The sequence below is a fragment of the Pomacea canaliculata genome, linkage group LG5 (genome assembly GCF_003073045.1).
Source record: "Pomacea canaliculata isolate SZHN2017 linkage group LG5, ASM307304v1, whole genome shotgun sequence".
Lineage (NCBI taxonomy): Eukaryota > Metazoa > Mollusca > Gastropoda > Architaenioglossa > Ampullariidae > Pomacea > Pomacea canaliculata.
Window position 1 is genome coordinate 12,021,284 of NC_037594.1, and position 24,159 is coordinate 12,045,442.

Sequence of the window (24,159 nt, forward strand, 5' to 3'; positions counted from 1 at the left end):
CTCGTTCACCACACCTATATATATATATGCGCTATAGAGAATTATTAAAATATTTTGTGCATGTTCAGTGTTCCTTCTGTTAAAGTTAAACTAATTTAGCTACCCCAGTGTATTTTATTTTAAATCAAATAGTTTGTTTCTTCGATGAATTTGCAAAATAAATTAATAAATAAAATAAAACTAACGGACGTCGGTTACGTATAGCTTCGAGTTCTCTCCCCTCAACCTGGAACGCGCCTATTGCAAACATATTAGCTTGTCCGGTTCATTTTATTTTCAATCAAGCAGGTTGTTTCTTCGACGAATTTGAAAAATAAATTAACGACTAAAATAAAAGTAGAGGCGGTCGGTTACGTAGGCCGGCGTGCTCTCCCCTCCGGTGGGACGCGCCCATTGCAAACATGAGTTTCGCCAGGCGGCATGTAGCGGCAGCGGCAAGTATGTCGTAGGCTCTTACCTCGCTGTCACACACCGCTCCGACTTGGCCGGCTTACACCATGGCGGCGATTCACGAAGGCCCCGAATTCGGGATTGGAGATTTCGTACTTCTTCCCGAGCTTACCTTGGATGCGTTTATGCAAAATTTGAAAAACAGGTAAGTCGTGGAACAGCCTGGCGATGAATTTTCTCGCTGTTTCTGTCGGTAGCAGTAATTTTATTTTGCTGTACTCAGTCTTGTTTCGTCGTCTGCTTGGGATCAACAAGCAGACTTTTGTACGGCGTATGAGTCATTCGCTCGCTTTATTTTCCGTTGTTCCGACATCTAACTGGATGTGATTTGTTAGTGTATTTTACATTTTTTTCGCCGACTGTAAAGGGAGAGATTTTTGAAGGAATTTTTGGTGGAAGTAACAAGTGGGTCGACCCACACCTGCTTTGAAGAGATCAAAACGAAATCACATGAATGAAAGCTATTAATTGGCGGTAAACTCGATCAATTAGTACACATTTGATGACACAGAGGAGCGTTTTCCTTAACATTTCTAATCACATAAAAAGTAATCGGTTTCATTACTTCACTGAAAATAAATCATTAGGTCCTTACACCTGGCCTGCGAGTAAAATGGCTTCTGCCAAGTTCGCGTTCGTTTTTTTTTTTTTTTTTTGAAAGCTTGTCATCGTTTTAAGCACATAGCATACGTTTTATTCTATCAAGCTGTATAAAGGGTCCGTTTTTGTCGACAGCGTAGACCGTGCATGGCATTTTAAAACTTTTTTGGTCTTCGTATCTTATGGAGGCTGTGGAATGCAAATGTGTTTTTGATCGATCGGTAACGAATGCACGGGACGCAAGTCAGCAAGGGAGTGTCAGACCAGCTGGAGGACTGGTGGCCTCATCTTGACTCATATAAGTTTAGCACAGGGTTTTACTTCTATACATACCTTACAGTCATTTCAAAACACTTGCTTTTAGGGCTAGCTGCATGATCGCAATAAATATTAACTTTCGTATGGCGCCCATCATTGGAGCTTTACACACACACCAATGTGTTGACACACGCGTACGCCGTAGAGGTGTGCAGTATATGCAGCAGCTTAATGTGATTAGGCGGAGAGAAAAAGAATGGTTGTTGGGTGGGGTGTAATCTGAGATCAAACGAGCTACCCCAGTGTATGATAAAGATATATTTAAATCAATGTTCTTTGCCGTCAAGAAATGTTTGTTATTTTCTTGGAATCACACAACAATTCATCATTAACGTTTGAGAGCATCATGTGTCTTTCTTTTATATTGTTTTAAAGGAGGAAGTGCATAAGTTTTTACAATCCTTATTACATTTTGTACAAATTGTAGTGACATAAGCTGTAGCTTCACACTTCAGATTATAAAATCCAGCACCAGGATGCTCAGTTTTGTTGTTGGGTTTCTTTTCTTTTTTTTTTTTTTTTGAGTTTCTTGTTGCCACTTTTAATATATCACATATATCAGACTTGCTGTGTTTGGGGTGTGTGCATGGGTGCATGCATGGTGGTGCACTTTTGAAGTGACACTGTGCAGGTGCAGATTTTTGCTTCCATTATGATTCTGAGGCCAAACATACTATGTTTTTGATAAATAATCAGCAGTTTGTGCTGTAATGTATTGACACCAAACATGGACTAGCACAGCCCCGGTGGTTGCTGTGTACTTGCTACAAGTTACTCCATATTATAATATGCAAAGACTCTTGAGAGAAGCACATGCACTTGGGAAATTGTAAAATCATACATGTACATGCACACAGAAAGTATAAATATGAATATTTAGTTAAATCAGACATACATTTATGATTTATTATATTTCCATCTGCAACTGTGTTTTTCAGATTTGAAAAAGGCAGAATATACACCTATATTGGAGAGGTGGTTGTGTCAGTGAATCCATACAGACAGGTGGATCTTTATGGAAAGAATTATGTGGACCAATATCGGGGTCGAGAAATTTATGAACGACCACCTCATATATTTGCACTCGCAGACTCTGCATATAAAACAATGAAACGGCAGTCAAAAGACACATGCATTGTTATCTCAGGTAATGCAAATGTGTTATGATATAAGTAGAGTTGCATGTGTGTAATTTAAAAGTCTGCAAAATATTTTTAGATTTATAGTGTTTAGCTCAGAACAAGATCATAATTTATCCCCAATTCTTAGTAAATAAAGATACAGAATTTTAAGCCTATACACATAACTGTGTACAGAAAAAAATGAATGTCACAAATGCCTAGTTATGTTAATTTACAAATGGTTCCAGCTCTGCCATTAGCTGTATTCTTGACGATTAAGTCTTTTCAGTTACATTCCTGATGCCTGTGTTTCTACACAGATATAATTAGTGTGTAGTAAAAAAGAAACCTTACATTTGCTATATTTCTATTTTAGGAGAGAGTGGATCTGGTAAAACTGAAGCTTCAAAAATCATCATGCGTTACATTGCTGCAGTAACAAATGTCAGTGGACAGCGTGAAGTTGAAAGGTATGATTCTAGCATTTGGCAGGTGTTGGAGTTAAAATCTATAAGAGGTTTTAACTCTACATTTGTATCACATCATGCATTCTAGATAAACCTACAATTTCAATATAGCTTTAATAAAATTTGTTATCCCTTTTGTCAATTTTATTTTAGAGCGTAAAAGTCTTATTGAAAAAATTTTTGGTAAATTGATTAACTTGAAATAAGAATCATTAGTGCTAATACTGGTAGTAATGTGTTTATGGGCTGATTAGCTTTTTTATTTCTACAAAGTCAGGAAATAGCTTCACAATGCTTTATCTGATAATGCAAAGTGAGATTTGTTTGTGTCTGTTGTGAAAAGGTACAGGCAATGGGGATAGGTCAGTCTAATGCTGAGATTATATAGCACGTAAAGCATTTTCTATTAAAGGTATAGTAAAGGCTGTGATGGTAGTGATAAAGCTGTGGCTTGCTGTGTGACGTCAGCGTGGGAGAGGAACTATCGGTCATTGTTAGGATTTGAACTCAAGTGATCGGTAGTGCGTCATTAGTTGGATTAGTGATATAGATTAGTGATAACAGTCAACATAGCTATGAGCAATGTCCAACCATATTATTGCATCAGTTCACACTGGATTCGAGTTGACCTCATCAGAAGATGAGACTTCATTGAAGCACATGAAAGTGTCCTGTGTAATTTCTCTTATTAAACACAACATCCTGTAAAATGTTAAACTTTTTCCATATGAACAGACAAGAAAATAGACGAGATTCAAAATGATCCCACTCTTTACGAGATTCTAAGCAGTTTTTTGTTTCTTTACAATCCCTCTAACACTTGTATTGCTTTTGTAATAATACACTGACAAATGCTTACGAGAGCCTCTGAAAGTGAAGATTTATTTGTCTGTGTATTCACTTTTGTTTTCAGGGTGAAAGATGTGCTTATATTAACCAATGTTATCTTGGAGGCATTTGGTAATGCAAAGACCAATCGCAATGACAACTCTAGTCGCTTTGGCAAATACATGGACATCAATTTTGACTTCAAAGGGGACCCCATTGGGGGTCATATTAACAACTACTTGCTTGAGAAGGTGTGGTAGCTTTTCTTTAACTCATATAGAGTATACAGTGGTACCTCGACATACGAGTGCCCTGACATACGAGTGTTTTGAGATACGAGCCGCCGAGCGAGCGATATTTTGCTTCGAGATAAGAGCAATTTGAGATACGAGGAATGCACACTACACGCCTGCACATGACCCTAACATGCGGGGTAGATGTTGGGGTCGTGTGCAGCGTCTAACAGTTTCTCCCACCTCAGACTAGACCTCAGTCTGTGTGCTTGTTTCCCTCGTTTTCGAAGCATTTTTGATAAGTTGGGTTCGCGTTTTTGCTTTTTGTACATTTACAAAACATTATCACATTTATTTTTGTAACCATGGGTCCGAAGAAGAAGATGATGTCTATTGAATTAAAGCGCGAAATCGTAGAAAAACGTGAGCAAGGTGTGCGAGTAATTGACTTGGCGAGGATGTACGGGTGTAGCACATCAATGATCTGTTCTGAGCTTAACAGGAGTTGATAAAGGGTACAACGCCAGCTAGGGGCGTTACAATAATTTCTAAGCTCGGACTTCTCTCCATGAAAAGATGGAGAAACTATTGATTGTGTGGGTGACAGAGAAGCAGCTTCAAGGAGGAACCTTAACACAAAGCATCATGTGTGAGAGGCACGAGCGATTTACGGTGATTTGCTGAAGCAGATCCACACACTTCCACAAACAAGAATTTAATATGTTTTTATAGAATATGTATTTGTTATTCATAAATAAATGTTTCTTCTTGTAAATACATTTTTCTTATTCAAAACACTTAACCAAAAACACTGAGGTGGTGTTTTGGGAGCTGGAACGGATTAATGGCATTTCAATGAATTTCAATGGGGAAAATTGCTTTGAGATACCAGCAGTTTGACATACGAGCAAGGTTACGGAACGAATTAAACTCGTATGTCGAGGTACCACTGTATATGACTATTAACTTCAAAAATATCTTGCATCACTGATAGTGTCTAAAAATTATAATAAATAAGAAATCTAAATATTTTTTACTTCCATCATTTATTAGCATAGAGATGTGTGATTCTGTTTTTCAGAGTCGAGTGGTATTTCAGCAAACAGGAGAAAGGAATTTCCATTCATTTTATCAGGTGAGTAAGCTGTGTCAAACAATTATTCCAATCAGAAATTACATTAACATATAATGATCATCCATCAATCATCAGTCATTAACATCATTTGGCTTATCACTAAGCCTTGTTTCTGGTAATCTAGACTATATTTAACACTTAAAAGGAGAATTACTTGAAGTCCATACTATTTTTGTGCAGCTTTTGGTCGGTGCTCCTGAGGATCGACTTTCACAGATGGGATTAACACGAGACACTACCCTCTATCACTATGTGAACCAGGGTGGGGATCCAAAGGTGATCATTCCGCATTTAATGCTTGCTTTGGCTTTCTTAAATTGTTTATTTTATTTATTTATCTTTTTTTTTTCATGTCTACTGTATTCAAGACATGATGATTTCCCCTTAAGCATAAAACTGAACTTGTTACACTCGTTTTTTTCCTGGGGTTGATTGGTTGCTGGCATGTGATTACTTCAGTATTATACTGAGGTTGCCTCAGCACTGTAATGCTTGCTTTGCTGAATCATTTAACAACATGATCAGCATAAAACATAAATGTTTGGGCTGAATTTTTTTTTTTCTTTCTTGAGTCACTATCTTTGCACTTTCTTGTCCATGTCACTTTGTTTCATTTCTTCGTCAAATGCATTCTGGTTTGATTTACAATACTTCTTTAGTTCAATAAAATTAGTTATAGAAGTATTATTAAACTTTCTTTCTCTTTCTGTTGGTCCTGTATGCTCCTGTCTAATGCGTCAATATTTGTTTTTCATTGACTTATTGCTGTTTGCATTGATCTTTTGCATGACTTTATGTTCTTTGTCTTTTTTTTGAACTGCATTTAGAGCCTTTACTGTAGGAACTATTTTTCAAATGTTTGTTTTATACATGATGGTGGTGATAAAATCTTATCTTTTAACATCATCATGCAGGAATGAGTTCTTTTAAGCAAATAGTAGTGTTAGAACTTCATCTATTCTTACACACTGAACTCTGCCACCATAATCCTTATCATCTGTTTCATGAGTGTTACTCTTAACAACAATTCACATAATGCTAGTCCAGCCTCTAACCCTTTCCTTCACTTTTTTGTCTTTTGCCTTGTCTGCCTGCTTGTCTTCGTCTGCAGATTCATGAAACTCTACATCTTTACTTTTTGTTCCCCGATTCCTCTTTGAGTCTTCTATGTTTGTCTTTTAATATTTGTCTGCATTGTGGTTTATCATTCCATCCTTCATATAATGTCCATGTTTTGTTCTTGTCTCAAGCCATGAGAGTATGCTCCTTTATGAACATGATCATGGCTTATATAAATCATGTTTATTATTATTCTTATTTCAAATGCATTAAAAAAATAAACTAACTCTGTCCAAGGATATTTTAGATGCTTTATAATATTAAAAATTCAGGTACTACACAGAAGGTGCTAGGTTGGTAGCAGGATGTGCCACTTTTTAAAGCTTTTTAAGGACATAAAACAGCATAAACAAAGTGATCTTTCTGATGGATGACAAGGAGGAAAAAAATCCACTTTGTTTTTAACTGGTTATTTTGTTGTTTGGGTTTTTCTTAACCATTTCAGAATTCTCAGTTACAACTGCAATCAGATGAGGTGACATTACATATTGTCTTGTGCTGCACGTTGAAACATATCTAATGATAGTGCAGTTTTTTGTTGTTGTTGCTACTACAATGCATAATCTGCATGACACTTTCTTCTTTCTGTGTGTGTTTGCATATGCGTGCACACATATATTTACTTTATAATTAAGGAAAATTTAAGTATGTTAGAAGTGAAAGAGGTTTTTAAAAATATTCGGAAACTTGGTTCTTATCTGTACTTTAACCAAGTAGATTTGTGCACATTTGTGTGTGTGTGTGTACGCATGCGTGTGTATGTTCATGTGTGTTTGTGTGCATGGTTTTAATGCAGATAACACAAGTGATGTTTCATGTAACCAGAATGTAAATGAAATAGCTTGTAGAGATAATTGTAAATAGAAAAATGATTGTTTTACCCTAAAACAAAGGGCCTTTAGAGCATTATATGTATATCCCAGCCTGCAATTGCAATATATTGTAGTTACTATTTCTTCTTTTAAACCCCACTTTGCAATGTGATTACTTCAAGTCCCTAAGCTGGTTTGAGGGGTTCTAGTGCATGTGCTGTGACTCATACAATTAAAAAAAAAAACATCATGTTTTATTGAAAATGCATGATCATGGAGTGAAAGTCCTAACAACCTATGTGTGCAATAATTTAAGTTTCAAGAAGTCACACATTTTTCTTGATTAAAAAGTAGTTACACATTGTTAAAGATTTTGAGAAGAGTAGTATTTAGTCATATCTTCGTTAGTTTTTTATCTGGAAAATTGAGATTCGAACAAAATGCTGTGTCAAAATCTCATCAATTAAAAATGTAATAATTTAAATATTTGCAACACTTTCTTCCTATCAGGCTGCCATGATTGATGACAGAGGAGACTACAAATCTGTGGTAGCTGCATTGAAAAACTCTGGCTTTGACCCTAAGGACATTGAGACTCTTTGGAATGTTATTGCTGCAGTGCTGCATCTGGTTGGTATGATTATTAAAAGCAAATTTGTTTTCCTTTTGATTAATCTGATTTTTGATACTTGATCTCTCTGTGGTGAGAGGTAAAGCCTTTTAAGCACTCTTGTTTTTAAAAAGTTTTGACTCTGCAACATTCTTTTTCTTTCTTAAACAGTTTTTATAAATAATGTATTGAGAAGAAAATGTATCTGATTGCAGTGGCATTTTGGAGAAAACACTGTTTTGGGGTATTTGATTTGCCATGTTGTAATGCAGGTCATGAATTATTCCATTTATAAATCAAGGAGTCAAAAGGCAAGTGCCAGTTATGAATCTAGCTTTGAATGTTTTGACTCCTCCTAACTAGGGCAACATTCAGTTTGAACCCTCTGCTGACCAAGATCATGCCCAGATGACCAACCGAAAAGATCTGGTTGCCCTTGCTCGGCTCTTGTGTGTAGAGACAGATGCACTTAGAACGTACCCTTCTATCACGCGTGATTGCTGCAGGAGGGCAGGTAGTTGAGAAAGGGCTTAACGTATCTGAAGCTCTGTATGCACGGGATGCCTTTGCTAAGGTAAGGTCTTTACTTTCTTTCTTGATTGTCTGATTTTTTTTAAGTGTTTTTATACGCTTTAATAAAATAAACTCTCAAAGCAGCTTAGTCTCTGTCAACAAAATGCATCAAACGAGCAGTTTAGTTTTGAGATCTGCAAGATTGAACATGTATGTCATCAAACATCCTTTTCTTATGCTTTAATGAAATGAACCGTTGAAGTGATTTCAGGAAAGCATAACCTATGTAATCAAATGATATTATTCAGGAGTAGTACAGTTTTCAGACAGCTTAGATTGAACATTTAGGCTTTGACCATTTACCTTTGCAGGCTATCTACAATCGTATGTTTACATGGATTGTTGGCCGTATCAATGAATTGATTGATCCAAAACACAGTGGTGTGCGCTATGCAGGCAAAAACACCGTCATAGGAGTCCTTGATATTTATGGCTTTGAAATTTTTGACAACAACAGGTAAGTGACAGTAGTGTTGCTAAACAATTTTTAAGTGCTCATTTGGATTAACGGGGTGCATATGGTCCTTATAGGTGCTTATAGGTTTGTAGATTTGGGAGCGACATAAATAAGGTCTTTAAATTACTTTTTTTTTTTTTTAGTATTTGGGGCTTTATAAATGATGGTCAGGAGTGCTTATTTAAAATATGTTAAATTATTCTTTTTGTGCTCCACTGTGCAAAACCTCATTAAAAATATGCCTACAAAGATCTAGAGAGAGAACTTCCACTGTGCCACTTAAAAAAAAGGGTTCGATTTATGGGGAGGGAGGTGAGGGTATTTGCAGGCCAAATTGAAGCGATTAGTGAAGCATGACTACTTGAGTAACTGGCCTAGCGTGTGATCCTTATCTCCATCCTGTTGTTACCTGCCATTACCATGTATATGAGTTTTCTTTAATCCAGTGGGAAAAATTAATTTCTAAGACCAGGGATGGAAAATACAATTCTGAATAACTGGAAAACGGGCAGTAAAAAAAAAAACATGTGGAACTGAACTTGGTAAGAATGAGAAGGATGGTTTAAACAATCAGTTTGCAACTGTTAGCTGTCATCAAATAGGACAGGAATGACATCATTTGGGGCCATGAAGCTATAAAGGTTTGCCTGGTAATCTCACATGTCACCAAAGGTGCCTGAAGGTTCTAAAGGTGAGATCAAAAGTTGGCTCCAATGACTGTGGGGCCTAGGGGAATGACAGGTGAAGGATAGTAATAAAGTGGGAGGGATATATGGAAATGACAATCAAAAGAAAGCAGAACTGCAGTAAGAGGCAGCTAGACAGAAAACAAGGTGCATGATTTCTTATTGTCTTTTGCCATATGACTCAGTATTGGCTCATGATTCTCATAGTTACAATCATTTGATTTAGTTATATTAAAGGTGAGTTTCTGTTCCTTCCAACCAACTATAAAATTTGAAACGCAGATTGGGACTTTTCAGGACTTTTGTTGTTAGGAACTGTACTTAAAAATGTCCTCTTTTTATGATTGGCTTTTAAAAGTTAGGAAATAAAAAAAAAGGTATGCAGTTCTTCAGAACTTATGGATATTGGCATTTGAAAACAATTGCAATTTACCTAATGTAGTATATAAGCAGTAATGAATGTAAGCTTCACAGAAAAAAAAATCTTCTCGAATAAGATGAGCATAATCTAATATTTTTTTAAAACTTGTTTTGAGAATAGCATGTTCCTAGTCCACATTTCTGGATAAAGACAAAAGCAAATCATTCACCTTATTATCTTAAAAGAAACCACAAGATGAGGACTGTATTTTTCTGATGGTGTCTCAGTTCAAGATATAGTCCTGGCATGCTCCATTTCAGAGGCACTCTCTCACACACATTTGCAGTCTCTCTCACCCCTCCACATACATACATATATGTAGACATATACATGCACTCATAGAGATGTACACAGAAGAGAGAGGAAGAAGAGCGAAGATTTTGCCTTGCAGAAGACTGAAAGATTAAAAGGAGCAACAGTCCTTGTGTCTCATTTTGAAACAGGTCATGTCAGGGAAATGCAGAACTTAAAATGGACATGCGAACACGTGTTGTAGTACAGTTGGATAATGTTATGATGAAAGTGATCAGAGCTTCTTTGATATGTTAAAAAGAATCTTGTAACACATGATAATCAATACAATCATACAATTTCCAAGAAAATAAAACAGGTTTCTAAAAGATCTGCATTTTCAGTGTGGTCAGACCTGTTTGAATCCTGTAGAATTAGGCTTGGTAATATAATATCCTTATTAATCGGAAACCACACACTACTTAGGTAAGAAGGAAATCCTGGTTTCTACCACTCACTTATTTAATGCAGTAAGATGATTAACTGATTGTCTGTTTATGACATCAGCACGAAAATTTGTGTTTATGATGCAGTACCGATATGTGTTCATGATGTACGGTTAGCACAAACGTGTTCTGTGTTCAAACACAAACTCCTGTGATCCACAATAAAAGCAGCAATAATTCAAAATATTTTAAGGAGCATTTCTTCTGAATACTGCAAATTTTTTTTTGGTTTTCTTGTAGTTAATAAATGTAAGTGAAAGGCTAACTGATTGGAGCAGACATGATATTCTGTCACAAGGTAAGAATACAGAAAATAGTCTTTAAATACAAATCGGAAGGCATAAAAGAAATCAATATATCAATAGAAATAAAAGCTTTTTTTGTTTTAGTAGTATAAATTTTGTGCAGAAATAAATAATCAGTAACTGTCCACAACATAGCGAGTATTATTTTTAAAAATTTCTTTTTAAATGGAAAAGACCCACCTGATTATTGCTCAATTTTGTGAAGGGGAATAATTCATGCAAAAACAATTCTTTAAGGACCAAGCTTTCTTCCCTTGGTTTTGTACAGTGTGATAGATATGTGACAATGCAACCATGATTTTAAAAAAAAGCAAATAGCAAATTCCATTGTGTCTTTTTACAAATTAGTTTTTTCAGTCACTAGAGTAGAAAGTCAGTGTTGGCAACTTCTCATACAAAGTACTTGGACTTCTAAGATTTCGTGATGCTACATATGAGAGCATCAAATATGGTCCAGAATAAAGAGTTATAGCTGTGACACAAATTATGAACTTAAAACAGAAGTATCTCCAAAACTGATAAAGATAGAGACTCTGTTTTGTTTTGTTTTTCTTATATTTTCTTGTACTTTTATATAAACATAAAAAAATCACTCATTTAAACAAAAACTGAATTTTGTGTGCTGGTACCTACTTATAGTAAAGTGTTATGTGACTGTTTAAGTGATTCTGCCATTTAACATCATGGCAGAGAAGAATTGTTCGGCCTAAATGCACTTGGTAGCCATTTAGCATGGTTTAGGTAGAAAACATATCATCAAATACATTTTCCATTTTCTTATGATTCATTGGTTAAGCTGCACACTGAAACATTATCAGCCTGTTGAAAATATTTTCATTCCTTTCTCTGATGTTGGAGGTGATGCATGAGTGCCTCACTTTATTGTATTTGCAAAGTAATTCCTGACCCCTCTCCCTCTCCCCCCCTCCCATTATTAAGAAAATTTAGGTCTGATATTTACTCCTGAAATTTGAGCCATACCTGTCAGATGCTGACCCTTGATGACCACCACAATAACCTATGTAGAGTTATTTCTGTCTTTTTTTGGTATGTCTTCCAGTTTTGAGCAGTTCTGTATCAATTACTGCAACGAAAAACTGCAGCAGCTGTTTATTGAGTTAGTCTTGAAGCAAGAGCAGGAAGAGTATATGAAGGAAGGCATTGAATGGCAACATGTGAGTAGTTTTTGTATATTTTGTCCCAGCTTTACTTTCTGTTTGTGTTTTATTCTTTTCTGTTTTGATAACATTTTTCTCATTTTTGTATGAATCCGTTTTTTTAATATGTAAAGATAAAAATAAAACAATGTTCTTCCATACGATTTCTCCCTAAAATAAAGTACCTGCAATTAATAAATCCTGATGTATTTAAGGAGGCTGTTAGAAGTTGAGGATGCGGGAACCATTTACTCCATTTCAATGTGTGTGTGTGTGAGAGAGAGAGAGCAATTGTACAAAAAGTTTAATTATGTAGAATGGACTGCTGACAGTCTACCAGAAGAAAGCTTAGCCTCCTCTGAAGTGGCAAACTGTCAGGTGTTGAAGGACATATTTGGAATCATGCAAGTTAAAGATAGACTGATCCATCATTCTTAATGTCAACAGTATCAAAATATTCTGGTAGTTAATGTAGAAAGTTTGCCTGTCAGCAGTCCATTCTACTTTTCACTTTTAAGGCTGGTCTTTTTCTAACGGCAAGTTCTTATCACTGTTGTAATTTCCTTTAATAGGATGCATTTGCTTGTTGGTTTTGAGAATGTTTGATGGGTGACCTGGCCTGTCTTTGCACACAGGTGGACTACTTCAACAATAAAGTGATTTGTGATCTTGTGGAAGTACCGCATAGAGGAGTGCTAGCTATTCTTGATGAAGCCTGCCTAAGTGTTGGAAAAGTGACAGATGAAGTGAGAATAATTTCAGCAACTTTTTCAGCATAGTTGAATGTATTCTGAGATATATTCACATATCAAATTAACTGTCCATTTTGAAGTTTTTATTTAATTGGTTCGTAAAAATTTACTTGAAATGCTGATGGGTGATTAAATTCATTAATCAAAATAACCATTGATTAAAATATTTTGGAGTAACCTTGTGGCATTTCGTCCTAATGAATAAAAAAAAGTACAAGGTAAGAAAATGTGACATCTGTCTATGTAAACTCATACACAAGGTAAATAGAGACACAGCTCATGGTCAACACAGGGTTGCAGTGAAGCAAAATAGATTATTGGAAGAGGAAAATACTGTCTTGATTAAAGAGTGTTGTATATCATTGATATCTATGCCATTCATGCTTTCCTTTTCCACACACATTTTCTAGGCAGTATTTAAAAAAAAAAGGTCATCTGGCAAAAGAAAAATATAACTAGAGTAACCCTGTAGATTTGTTATAAACAGATATGAACAAGGGTTTTCCTATCTGCATTTTGTTTTCAGATGTTCTTGGATGCCATGGCACAAAAATTAAAAAGCGAGCGCTTCACCTGCAGAAAAGTTAGTTTTTTCAACTTCTCTTAAGGCTCTAGTAAACACATAACCAAACATTCATTTATTATGTGATTGTGCATTGTTGTTATTTTAAGGGCATGAAATATTTTGGTTGCCATTTTTTTTTCTTTTTGGAAGAGTACATTAAGGCAGGCTTTTTCTCTTTAGTAAAACTTTTGGGTGCAGTTGAGAACGATTTAGTATTATTACTCTGTGCATCAAGTAGTTTTAGCTTTCCATCATATACTATTGCTATTATTGCTTCTAGCATGTAATAAACCCCATTTTTTAATTAAGTGAATTAGGAACTTAACTCTCATTCCACTCATTCCAGAAAACATATAAGAAAACAATAATTAGTTATATGTTAACTTCTTTTAGACGTGACTGTCATTGTAATAGCATATGACAAAATGTACTGTTTATTATTTTATGTATTCAGTTGAAACTTTTATAAATCTGTATGGTATTTAATGTGGACTGGACAAAGCTTTATTTAAACCTGTTTCTTTGGGCATAGAGGTAATATCTACACTCTTCTCCCCACATTTCACTGTGCAGCTAGCACCAGCTGATAAAAGTCTGGAACATAATCGGGATTTCCGCATCATGCACTATGCTGGAGATGTCACCTACAGTGTTGTGGGGTTTATTGATAAGAATAAAGACATGCTGTTCATGGATTTTAAGCGATTGTTGTTTAACAGGTATTTCAAATTACATAAAATTCTTAGAAGCTGGTTATAATTATGATGATGTTAACATACAACCTCCATACATAAATACTGGCACACTTGTAGCTGTGCAAAAGTTTGTGTTCATCTTTGCCTGTAATTCTAATAGCATCCATGCACATAAAATTAACATATTGAGCTGATTTTATCTAAACATGAATGATTAATAAATACTTTTCTGCAGTAAATGTTATTAAATGTTAGAACTTCTCTTTCTAGATATGTGAAGTGTTAATAACTGAACTTTTCGACTATTCGTCTGTCAACAGCTCCAATAATTTGATCAAGAGTATGTGGCCGGAGGGGAAGCAGCTTGTCACTGAGGTGGGAAATTTATTGCTGTGCGCACTGCTGTCAGCTTTGTTTAATTTGCAAAATTTTCTTCTAAGTTTGTATTTTTAATATTGTGCTGCACACTTCAAAAAACATTATGCCATCGCTTATTTGAAGATGGAAATCTTTTTTGTAAGGGAAATTTTTTTGATAGCATTGTGTTTGTTTTGCAGACCACCAAGCGTCCCACCACTGCTGGCACTGACTTCAAAAATTCCATTATTGCTTTAGTGGAGAACTTGGCATCCAAGGTTTTTATTTTTTAAAGTCTTTCGTTAAATATCTTAATTTTATTGGTAAAAAAAATAATGATCAGTATTTATAAGGTGCCTATTTGACAGATATTAGGCACACTTATTCTATAATCATATATCATATTCAGAAAACCTAATGAACAACCTACCATTTAGGCATGAAGAAGATACATGAAGGAAGTGAAAAGCGCTACCTTTTTTTTTTTTTTTAAACAAAGAAATAGTGTTGAACAAGCATCTTGATATGTTCTAGTAGCAGCTTATTCAATTAATCTGTTTCAGACTCCATTCTATGTGCGGTGCATCAAGCCAAATGAGATCAAGTCACCTGTTCAGTTCAATGACACACGCTGTAAACATCAGGTCATGTATCTGGGTTTGTTGGAAAATGTGAGGGTTCGCAGGGCTGGCTTTGCTTACCGCATGGCCTATGACCGCTTCCTGCATCGATACAAATGCATTGCTCGTGACACCTGGCCCAACTTCCGGGGAAATGTAGTGGACGGGGTCAAGTATCTAGTGAACAGCCAGAACTGTGGTCAGGATGTCAAATATGGCCGCTCCAAGATTTTCATCCGCTCACCTCAGACCATCTTTGCTTTTGAGGAAGCACGAGACAGAAAGATCCCTGGAATTGTGTTGTTCCTACAAAAGGTAACATTAGAAGTTTTATTCTTAGGGTATATTCCACAAATTTTGATTCTCTTTATAGACTTTGTTTAACAGCAGTGTGAACCTGAACTAAAATGAAATCTAATGGTTAATGATAAGTTCCTTTGATGGCTGATGTTAATGTTTAAGTGCAGAACTAAGTGTAGAACTAAAAGTCAAGAAACATTACAAAAAAAAGGGGGGGGGGCAGGGGTCAAAGGTTGACTTCTTAATCTCTCTAGTCTTTTATGTTGTTCATTTCCTGCATTCTTATAGTAAAATGGAAACCCTCCCCACCTCCACCCCCATGGAAATATACATAAGTAGCACCAAAAAAAATAAAAAAAAAAAAAAAAAATGTACGATGTGAAGGTAGTTTTCACTTTCTGAATATCTTTCACATTTGTCAAATGGAGGTGAGCTGCTGAGCTTTTGTTATGCAGATGGTAAGAGGAGCCTTGGCAAGAAAGAAGGCAAGGCAACTGCGCGCTATGTACCTGATTATGGGATGTTTCAAGCGGTACAAAATGCGTAACTACATTCTCATGATTGTGGAACGGTTTCGCAATGTGCGCCAGACACGTGACTTTGGCAAGAATGTGCAGTGGCCTTCACCCCCAGCAGTTCTTCAGGGATTGGTTGACATGCTGAAAAAAGTTCATTCAAGGTAAAAAAAAATTACAGCTCATTTTCTGCTCCTTATTATTGTGATCATATGACGATAGTAGCCTGATCTTTCTTCGCTCTCTCATCAGCTATCAAATGTATACCATTTCTGTTCAAGTGTTTTTTTGTTTTTTTTTTTTAATTTAACATGGAATCAACCAGAAACATAAAGTTTACTTTATCTTTTGGATTGAAATGTCATGGACTGTAGTGGATCTACTTGAGTGTAGTCAAGTTGACTGGAATCTTATGGACTGTAGTTTTAGACTAATAAGGGCAGCCACACCTGGCTAGAGGATCAGAGTGTCAGTGATAAGAGAAGAGGATACAAAATGTTTTTTAAACATTTGTTTGTCTTCTAAGTGTTTGCCATTTCTAACCTTCCAAGATCTTATGATATCTGTGTTGCATTGAATTCTGTTCTAGGTGGCGTGCTCACATGATTTTGCGCAAAATCCCCAAAGAAGAGCGACCTCAATGGCATCTAAAGGTCCTTGCTGGAGACCTATTAATGCGTCGCCGCCCTGAATGGGGACTAAAGCGCAAGTGGGAGGGAAACTATTTGGCTCAGGTGAATTTGTAGGTTTTAAAATGTAAAACAAGTGACTTGGTTTTGAGTTTCCATAATGCACAGGGAGAGAAGAAATCTGGCTGAGCTTAATGAGGAAAGCCAGCAAAGTCCCAGCTGTGCAGCACTGACCTGGGAAAAGGGGTTTAAAGTATGATGAGTGAATAATATTGCTTTTCGTTCATATTAGAAAAGTAGCAATTGCATTCAACTTTTTAGCATGGTTCTTAAGAAGCTGGTCAGACAAAAATGTCCAAGCTTAAGCTGACCAGTGATTAGAAGTAAGGATAAGGCCAGAGAAAAAATTTCATGCCAAAAAAAACCTCTTAAAGCTTGTAAATTCTAAGAATGATTATATTCAGTGGGTAGCAGCTCTCAGGCACATTAATTAATCACAAAAGGTAGTATTGTCAGAATATTGACAGAGCTTTGAGAGAATAGTTTGGTAAATTGTTGTTTGTCTCACATTTGTTATACAGACAAGAGAGAATAGCAGCACTGCAGACTTTGTATCACAAATAAACTTGCTCAAGTCTAAGGATGGTTTTACAAAGGTCCTGTTTTCCTCTTTTGTCAGGAAGGTAAGTGGGAGTTATAAGATTTGCCTGTAATGTGATATTACTTATAACTTAACTAGGTTTTAAAGAAAACTTAGTATTGATAAGAGGTAGGAAAAAGCTGCCCACAAATACTTTACCACTTCACTTTCTTATAAGTCCAATAGAAATTAGTTATATCCAGTAGACTTTACTCGTATTCCCCCTACCAAAAAAAGTTTTATACATGAGGTTAACAAAATATGATCATTCATTTTGGAAGTCTTGAAAATTTTTACACAAATCACTTTCAAAATCAACTGCGCAGTCAAAAATATTTCATCAGAAATTTATTTTATTATTTAGAAGCTCAGCATCAAGATGGTTACATTCTTATGGATTTCCATCTCTGATTTTATTTCTTCATTGTCATTATCATCACCACCACCACTACCAGTCTTCATCATCTATTCATTATCTATCATTAGCTTTTCCAGTTTTTATGAAATGCTGTTAATTTATTGCTTTTTCTGAACAGGCCAACAAACACAACAAAACAGCGGAGCGTGCCATTGTTTTCACAGACAAGTTTATCTACAAACTTGACCACAAGAAGCATTTCAAGGCCATGCAGAAAGGAATCCCATTCACAAATGTAAGTTGCATGCAAAAGAGCATATAGCTTCATCATCTTGACATGGACTTTATGCATGTTGTCAAGAGGGAGATAAAGTGTCCAGAAACAATTCCCAGAATGATGCTAAGCTAATGGAGAAAGAACTGTGTGAAAAGAAAGCATGAAAAAAATCTTTCTTCACTTTTTGTTTGTTTGTCCTTTTTCAGGTGACTGGAGTAAGCATCACACAAGGCAGCGACCAGTTGATTGTCGTGCACCTCAGTGGTGGCAATGATCTTGTGCTGTGCTTGTACAGTCATGTCAATGAAGAAAGGATTGGCGAGCTGGTGGGAATTCTTGCAAATCTTATTAACAGGTAAGTTAAACTGGCTTAAGGGTAGAATATTTTCTTCTTGTCTGGATGGCTGTAAATGGGAAGTTATGTTACCATTCTGAGAAAAGTATTTATTTTCCAGTCGGTTGATGATGCAAGGCTTTTTGTTAAATTCTTTTCTTTATTTTACATTTTTTTTCCTAGACAAATCTCATGCTATTTTCACAAATTTTAATTTTTCTGTTTCTGGATTGGTATAATTGCGAAGTACCTCTTCTGTCACTCAACCAGCCAACCACCATTTGCTTTTGATTTGTCATTCACCTGCTTCTCCATCTTATCTCCAGCTTCTGTACCCTTTGACACCCATTAGTAGACACCCAAAATGATTTCATTTTAATAAATATAAGTTTTGCTCCTCCTGTCTTCTCTATGAAGATCTGCCATAATATAGCTTTAGTTGCTGGCATAGTGTAAAACTCAAATAACCAACCTCTATAAACATGCAATACCAAGAACAAATATGTTTTGATTCTGTGTTTCAGGCAGTATAGCAGAGATCTCAAACTAAGAGTGGAGAATGGCAGAATAGGCTGCATGTTGGGTGACAAGAGCCGTAGTGTGATTGTGAGACAGATGGCTACAAACAATGGACCTGTTTTCAGGAAAGAGGGCAGTGACCTTAGTCTCCTTATCCCATCACCTTCATGAGAAGGCTGCTTGGTATATTATTAGTACATTATGAACTCAGTTAGGCTTCTAGTTACACAGTAACTGATAACTTACAGTTTTCAGAATGTGTGCACGAGTGTGTGTGCATGCATTGATGAAGTGCTCTTATCTTCCATATGCATTTGTCCAACTTTAGTGTGCACATTTATGCATCTTATACAATAAATTTGCAGAGTTTTGTACTCAGTTATAAGATTTGAAGATTAAAACTTTGTGAAAAGCTGGTTTTTTTTTCTGCATAAATAAAAGTTGGAGATCCAGAAATCGTGTACAGAAAGCTTTTTTTTTTTTTTAAATCACAACCACTTTTGCTGCTTTGAATAGATTGTTTTTATAAACATGTTATGATATGAAAGTTAAGAAAATTTTTGAATTTTAAAAGAATATCACTATAGAATTTGTCACTTTTATGATGTGACTAATAAAGACTAGCTATTTTTTAAATTGCTGAATTTGTATCAATTTTCATCACACTGTGTGTGGAAAACCTTTTGTATGTTGTTATATACTACATTTCTATTCATTTCTTAGTCATTAGTCATCTGAATGAAATGGAGAAAAAAATACCCATAGAAGTGGGAGGTTTTTCTTCCTATTTATAGCCTTAAACTGTAGTTAATAAATCCTGCTGTTGATTGAAGGCTATGGGAAAAAGTTCATTGTTGAGGTGTGAAGTCAATGTTGTATGTCTAATACATAAGATATAAAATTATTTTGTTCAAGTGTGTTATCACCTTACATAGACTGTAATAATGTTTCTAAACTTTTGCTTTTATATGTATACAAAGAATCTCTTGTTTTTTTTTTTTTGAACCAAGCTGTTTATACTAGAGAGGCTTAATTATTACTGCTTGTTTGACTTTTTTTGAAGTTCAAGAAATTAAGCTTTATAGACTCTTTCAGCTATATAATTTAAAATTTTGTGGTAGCTTATTTAGTTTTGAATTGTTTTTCCTTTTCTTGTGGCATCATGTAGTTTAATAACAGTATCGTCATTTGATTGTAAAATGTCTTTAATAGGAAGGAGGTGTAGATAAAGCATGTGATAAAGTATCTTTCACAAATATTTACAAAATCATGCTAATTGGAATCCGAATCCGAATCTCGTTGTTTTATTTATTTTGATTTTTCACGTTCACTTTGGCATTTTTGTGAAAATGTTTAGCAGACTATCACATTAAAATTAGTCCCCTTTTCTGTTTCCACAAAACACTATAGAAAACATTGTATTTTTGGTTTTCTTCATAGTATAGCTTGCAGTTAGCAAAAAACTCGGAATTCTGTAATAGAACCTTTTTTTCCCAGATCAGTAGTGAGCATTTTATGACTTGACTCAAGGTCTGCATGGCTGTTTCTGTGATTCTTCATGTGGTTTTCTGTTACCTACCTTTCGTTTGTTCACTGAGTGCATCTTTATTTTTTTAAATAAACTTGGTGACCTTTTGAGAGCTTTAAGATTTGTCATTTTCATCTGTTTGATGAAACATTGTGCCTTGGACGGCTCTCTATTAAAAGTCCCTATAACATCACTTCTTTGTTCTTACCATTACCACCATTTGGGTGACAACTATTTCAGCCTCACAAAGCTTTTCCTGAAAAGTCACCCAGTCTTTTTCAATTGTTTTGTTGTTTTTGCCAAAATTTGTTTATTTTATCATTACATCTTTTATCACTTACCCAAAAGCAGTGAATGAACTGCTCTACAAATTTCATATTAGAAAATTAGCAACCACTTGTATCTTGTAGAATCATAATATTGTGGTGACAACAGTTTTAATGGATTCATCCGTCAGTTCTCATTGTCATATCAGGTCAGATCCACTTTTGGTACCGAATTCTTAAGAAATAGGGAAACATTTTCAAAAAAGTTTGAACATGTCTAGTAATATTTTGGTTAAGATATTGTCTTCAGCAGCTTTTATGATCTGACCATTGAAATGTATCCAGTTTTCTCAATATTTAATGTTCTTACAAGTGTTGAAAATGTTGAATTCCAGTCATTCTTATATAATAATACAAACATCAGTGGCAGTTATTCCTTCACTTAAGTGCATCGTTTTTTGCGACTGTTGATGTTTTAATGGTACTATTTATGTAAAGCTGTTGTTCACAGACGGTTGTCAGTAAGGAACCATCATCTGAAAAGTTTCAACTACCTTCTAGCATGTGTATGTATGATGAAATGGAAATGACCTGCACAGGATATAGTTCACTAATTGTATAACGCTTTTCAGTGGCTCTCTATTTCTGTTTCTCTGTTACTACTTTTTTTGCAGCATCCATTCCCATTCTGCTGTTATTTTTGTTTTGGGCTGTCAGAGAACTTATAGAGCGAGTGTAGTTCCATGACCTACTGTTTACTTTTTATTGTCATCACCCTTTCTTCGCTGTATGATATACATACAGCATGAGCTTGTGGTCTAGAACCTTAATGAACTGGACAAATTGAAGTTGAAAAATTTTTCCATGGATGGGAATTCCTGTCAAATGATTTTTATTATTAAGTGTATGTTATGACTTTGTAACAAGTACATGCAGTGCGCTACTGATGTGGTCCTGTGATACTGTTTTCAAAAGCAACAACATTCATACTAGTTGTTATACATATTTATGTCCATGATAAATTTCAGTTAAATTGTTGGTATTGGAAGTGTTTTCGGTTGTAACTTACTGTTTGTCTTTATGTATGCTGCTGCTTTATAATAGTGAAAACAAGAAGACTTACAAAGTTTGAAATGTGAAGGCAACGTTTGGTTTGTGTGTGCTAATTAATAAGGAATATTGTCTGACATCTGCTTTCTGCATGAAGCTGGAAGTCGACAAAGCTTTGTATTCAGAGGAAAAAAAACTTTCAGTTTATGACAAAGCTGAAAGAAACTGTAAAAGTATATCTATAATGTAATGCAATCGCTTGAATATTTTTTGACATGGATTGTTATTGATTAGTGTGCCTTAGATACAAAACCACTTGTTGAACTATTTGTCCTATGGTTTTGTTTTTTTTAATTAGGAGAAGTATTCATTGCTACTGAAATCATTCCATCTGACATCCTCAGTGCATGATGATGTACAATTTTAGCGTACTTTTAATGTAATAAATTTACATTTCAAATAATGGTGGATACAGTACCATTCTAACGATTACCATACATTTACAGATCTTGTCTTGCTTTTTCCTTTTGAAAAGGTGATCTTGGACTCCTCTAAATTATATGTCCGTGTTTTCTGTTATTATTATGATTATTTGAACAGCTGTTTTATTTTAAATAATGATAAAAATGCAAGCATAATTAATTGTGGACATATAGTGTCCTTGCTGTACTGTGCTACCTGATTTGGTCATCTCAGCCAGTGTCACTAAGTATAGAAAGATCTAGTCATTCTGTATTTTTTCTACATCACATCCCAGTAGAGCATGAGTAGAAGCAAGCATAAAACTGTTCTTCAAGAATCCAGTAAAATTTGTAGAGGCATGCAGAAATACCAGGCATTAGAATGTTTTTTTCTGAAGTAGATTTTTTTTTTTTATTTATACACCCATTGACATTGGAAATTTTGTTGTGGAAGGTAATTTTTGGAGCGACATCGTCATTGTGAAAGACAAAACTGGGTGGTTATTTTAACCATATTTCCAATTCCTGTAAATTGAAGTTTTTTTTATTGAGCTTCTTGCAAGTATTTTGTGTTTTTTTCTGAACAAGTAAGAGAACTGTTAATTTTCCTGTTTTTTCCTAAAATGTTTGTCTAAGTGATGTTGGGATACAGCATCAAGAAGACTTCAATGTCAACACCTTGCATGGTCTGATTTGAAAACAAAAAAAATATGTCATAAAGGTTACATTTCTAAGATTTGTTGTGTATTTTCAATATTTTCTTTTACTAACACAGAAAAAAAGGTTGACCTAAAATGTGATACATAATTTAAGAGTCCAATTCCTTATGGTGTTATATTTTTAAGCATTGACAATTCTATTTTTTTTCAAATGGTTCTGTAAAATTTTATAATCTACAGCCAATATTTTTTTTTAAATTGCAGTTTCCAGCTATGCATTATGCACAAAAATGTAAGTATCTTATGGTCATACCCTTTATTCACATCCATGCAGTAGAACCTACATGGATGGGAAAGTTCCACACTGTAGATATACTCTAGCAGTTATTCAGAAAGGTCATGTCCAATGTCTGAGGGGCATGGTAGCTGTTGTGCTAAATGCATGTTGAGTAGAATATGGCTTTATCTGCTCCTGCTGGTATCATTGATTCAAGTTATGTTGGCTTAGGTGAAGTCAATAATGATGTTTAAGCAGTCTTCTTAATAAACACAGATGGTCAAATATGCTATTATGTTTGAAAAGTTATCCATAATGGTCATGTTGCAAATTTGTCACGGTAACCTCTTTGAGACTATGTATTTAAAGGTGTCTGTAAAGAGTTATTGTTGTCCGGCTGCATGTCATGTTTTGAGTAGAAGCATTAAGGAGTGACATGGCCGTTCCTATTTTCATGTTCTGACCACAGCATTTATGGTAACATGCTACCTAGAAAACAAAACTGTGCTGCTGTTATTGCAATGGTTGCATGTGCCTTATTTTCTGTAGAACTTAGAGGTAGGAGGGGGAGAAGCTTGGCCTGCAGTATTTTCTAGGTTAGGAGTGTGCGCTTGACACTACAGTAGATGAGGGCGATAGTGCCTGTGCGGACAAGCTGATTATATCAACAGAAAGTTTTTGCCCTACAGGTGATTTGGCACCTGCGTGACGAAAGAGTACTCGGCTCAGGGATTGGAGCAGTGGGAGGAAATTGTCACATGCCACTGCTGTGATGTTAAGTTTGCTTGGCAGTTATAACCAGCTAGCATCTTTATTGGTTTGTGTATTTTTTTTTGTTGCGCTTTTTATGACAACATAATTGCTGTGTTAATATCTTGTCCTTTTGACTTGTTAAAGCCTTATATCCTTGTTAGCTTTGTGCATGTTATCAGTACCATATCATATTGTTTTGTTGTCAAATAATAAAACTCAGAAGTATATATGATCAGCGAGTCGCACATTGTTTATACTCTCAATTCTACTCTATTCCTCTAAAAGAACTGTTTTGGACATATAGCAGTATTGGCGGATGTGAGTCGCTCTCTGCAGTTTTGTTTCTTTACTGCCAAATCAGTAGACATAGACTATTTAGATAAGAAAGCACATGTTGCTGTGGCACAGTTAGCATTAGCTAGACGATGTATGAAGAAAAGCGTGCTTGGAAGCTAACAAAGAAAGGGTTTACGTATTGGACAGGGGTTCGAAACCCGCTTCCTCCAGATGACCCAGACGTGGGTGCCCTTAGAGTTGGATAAGGAGGAGAGGAGCATCTACCTCTGATCTCTTGA

At 35.4% G+C, this 24,159-nt stretch overlaps 1 protein-coding gene across 1 annotated transcript; it reads left to right on the forward strand.

Annotated features, from left to right (window-relative positions):
* Positions 1–225: 225 nt before the first annotated feature.
* Positions 226–23,819, forward strand: LOC112563987 (unconventional myosin-Id-like). Its single transcript, XM_025238485.1, is given in 23 exon segments — positions 226–595; positions 2,307–2,515; positions 2,866–2,959; positions 3,870–4,035; positions 5,099–5,152; positions 5,333–5,428; positions 7,594–7,713; positions 8,057–8,161; positions 8,163–8,267; positions 8,578–8,723; positions 11,933–12,047; positions 12,665–12,775; positions 13,308–13,364; positions 13,920–14,065; positions 14,362–14,416; positions 14,599–14,676; positions 14,962–15,333; positions 15,774–15,997; positions 16,423–16,567; positions 17,044–17,145; positions 17,639–17,755; positions 17,944–18,092; positions 18,596–23,819. Coding segments are annotated over 23 exon segments (3,030 nt in total). The 5' UTR covers positions 226–497; the 3' UTR covers positions 18,762–23,819.
* Positions 23,820–24,159: the final 340 nt, after the last annotated feature.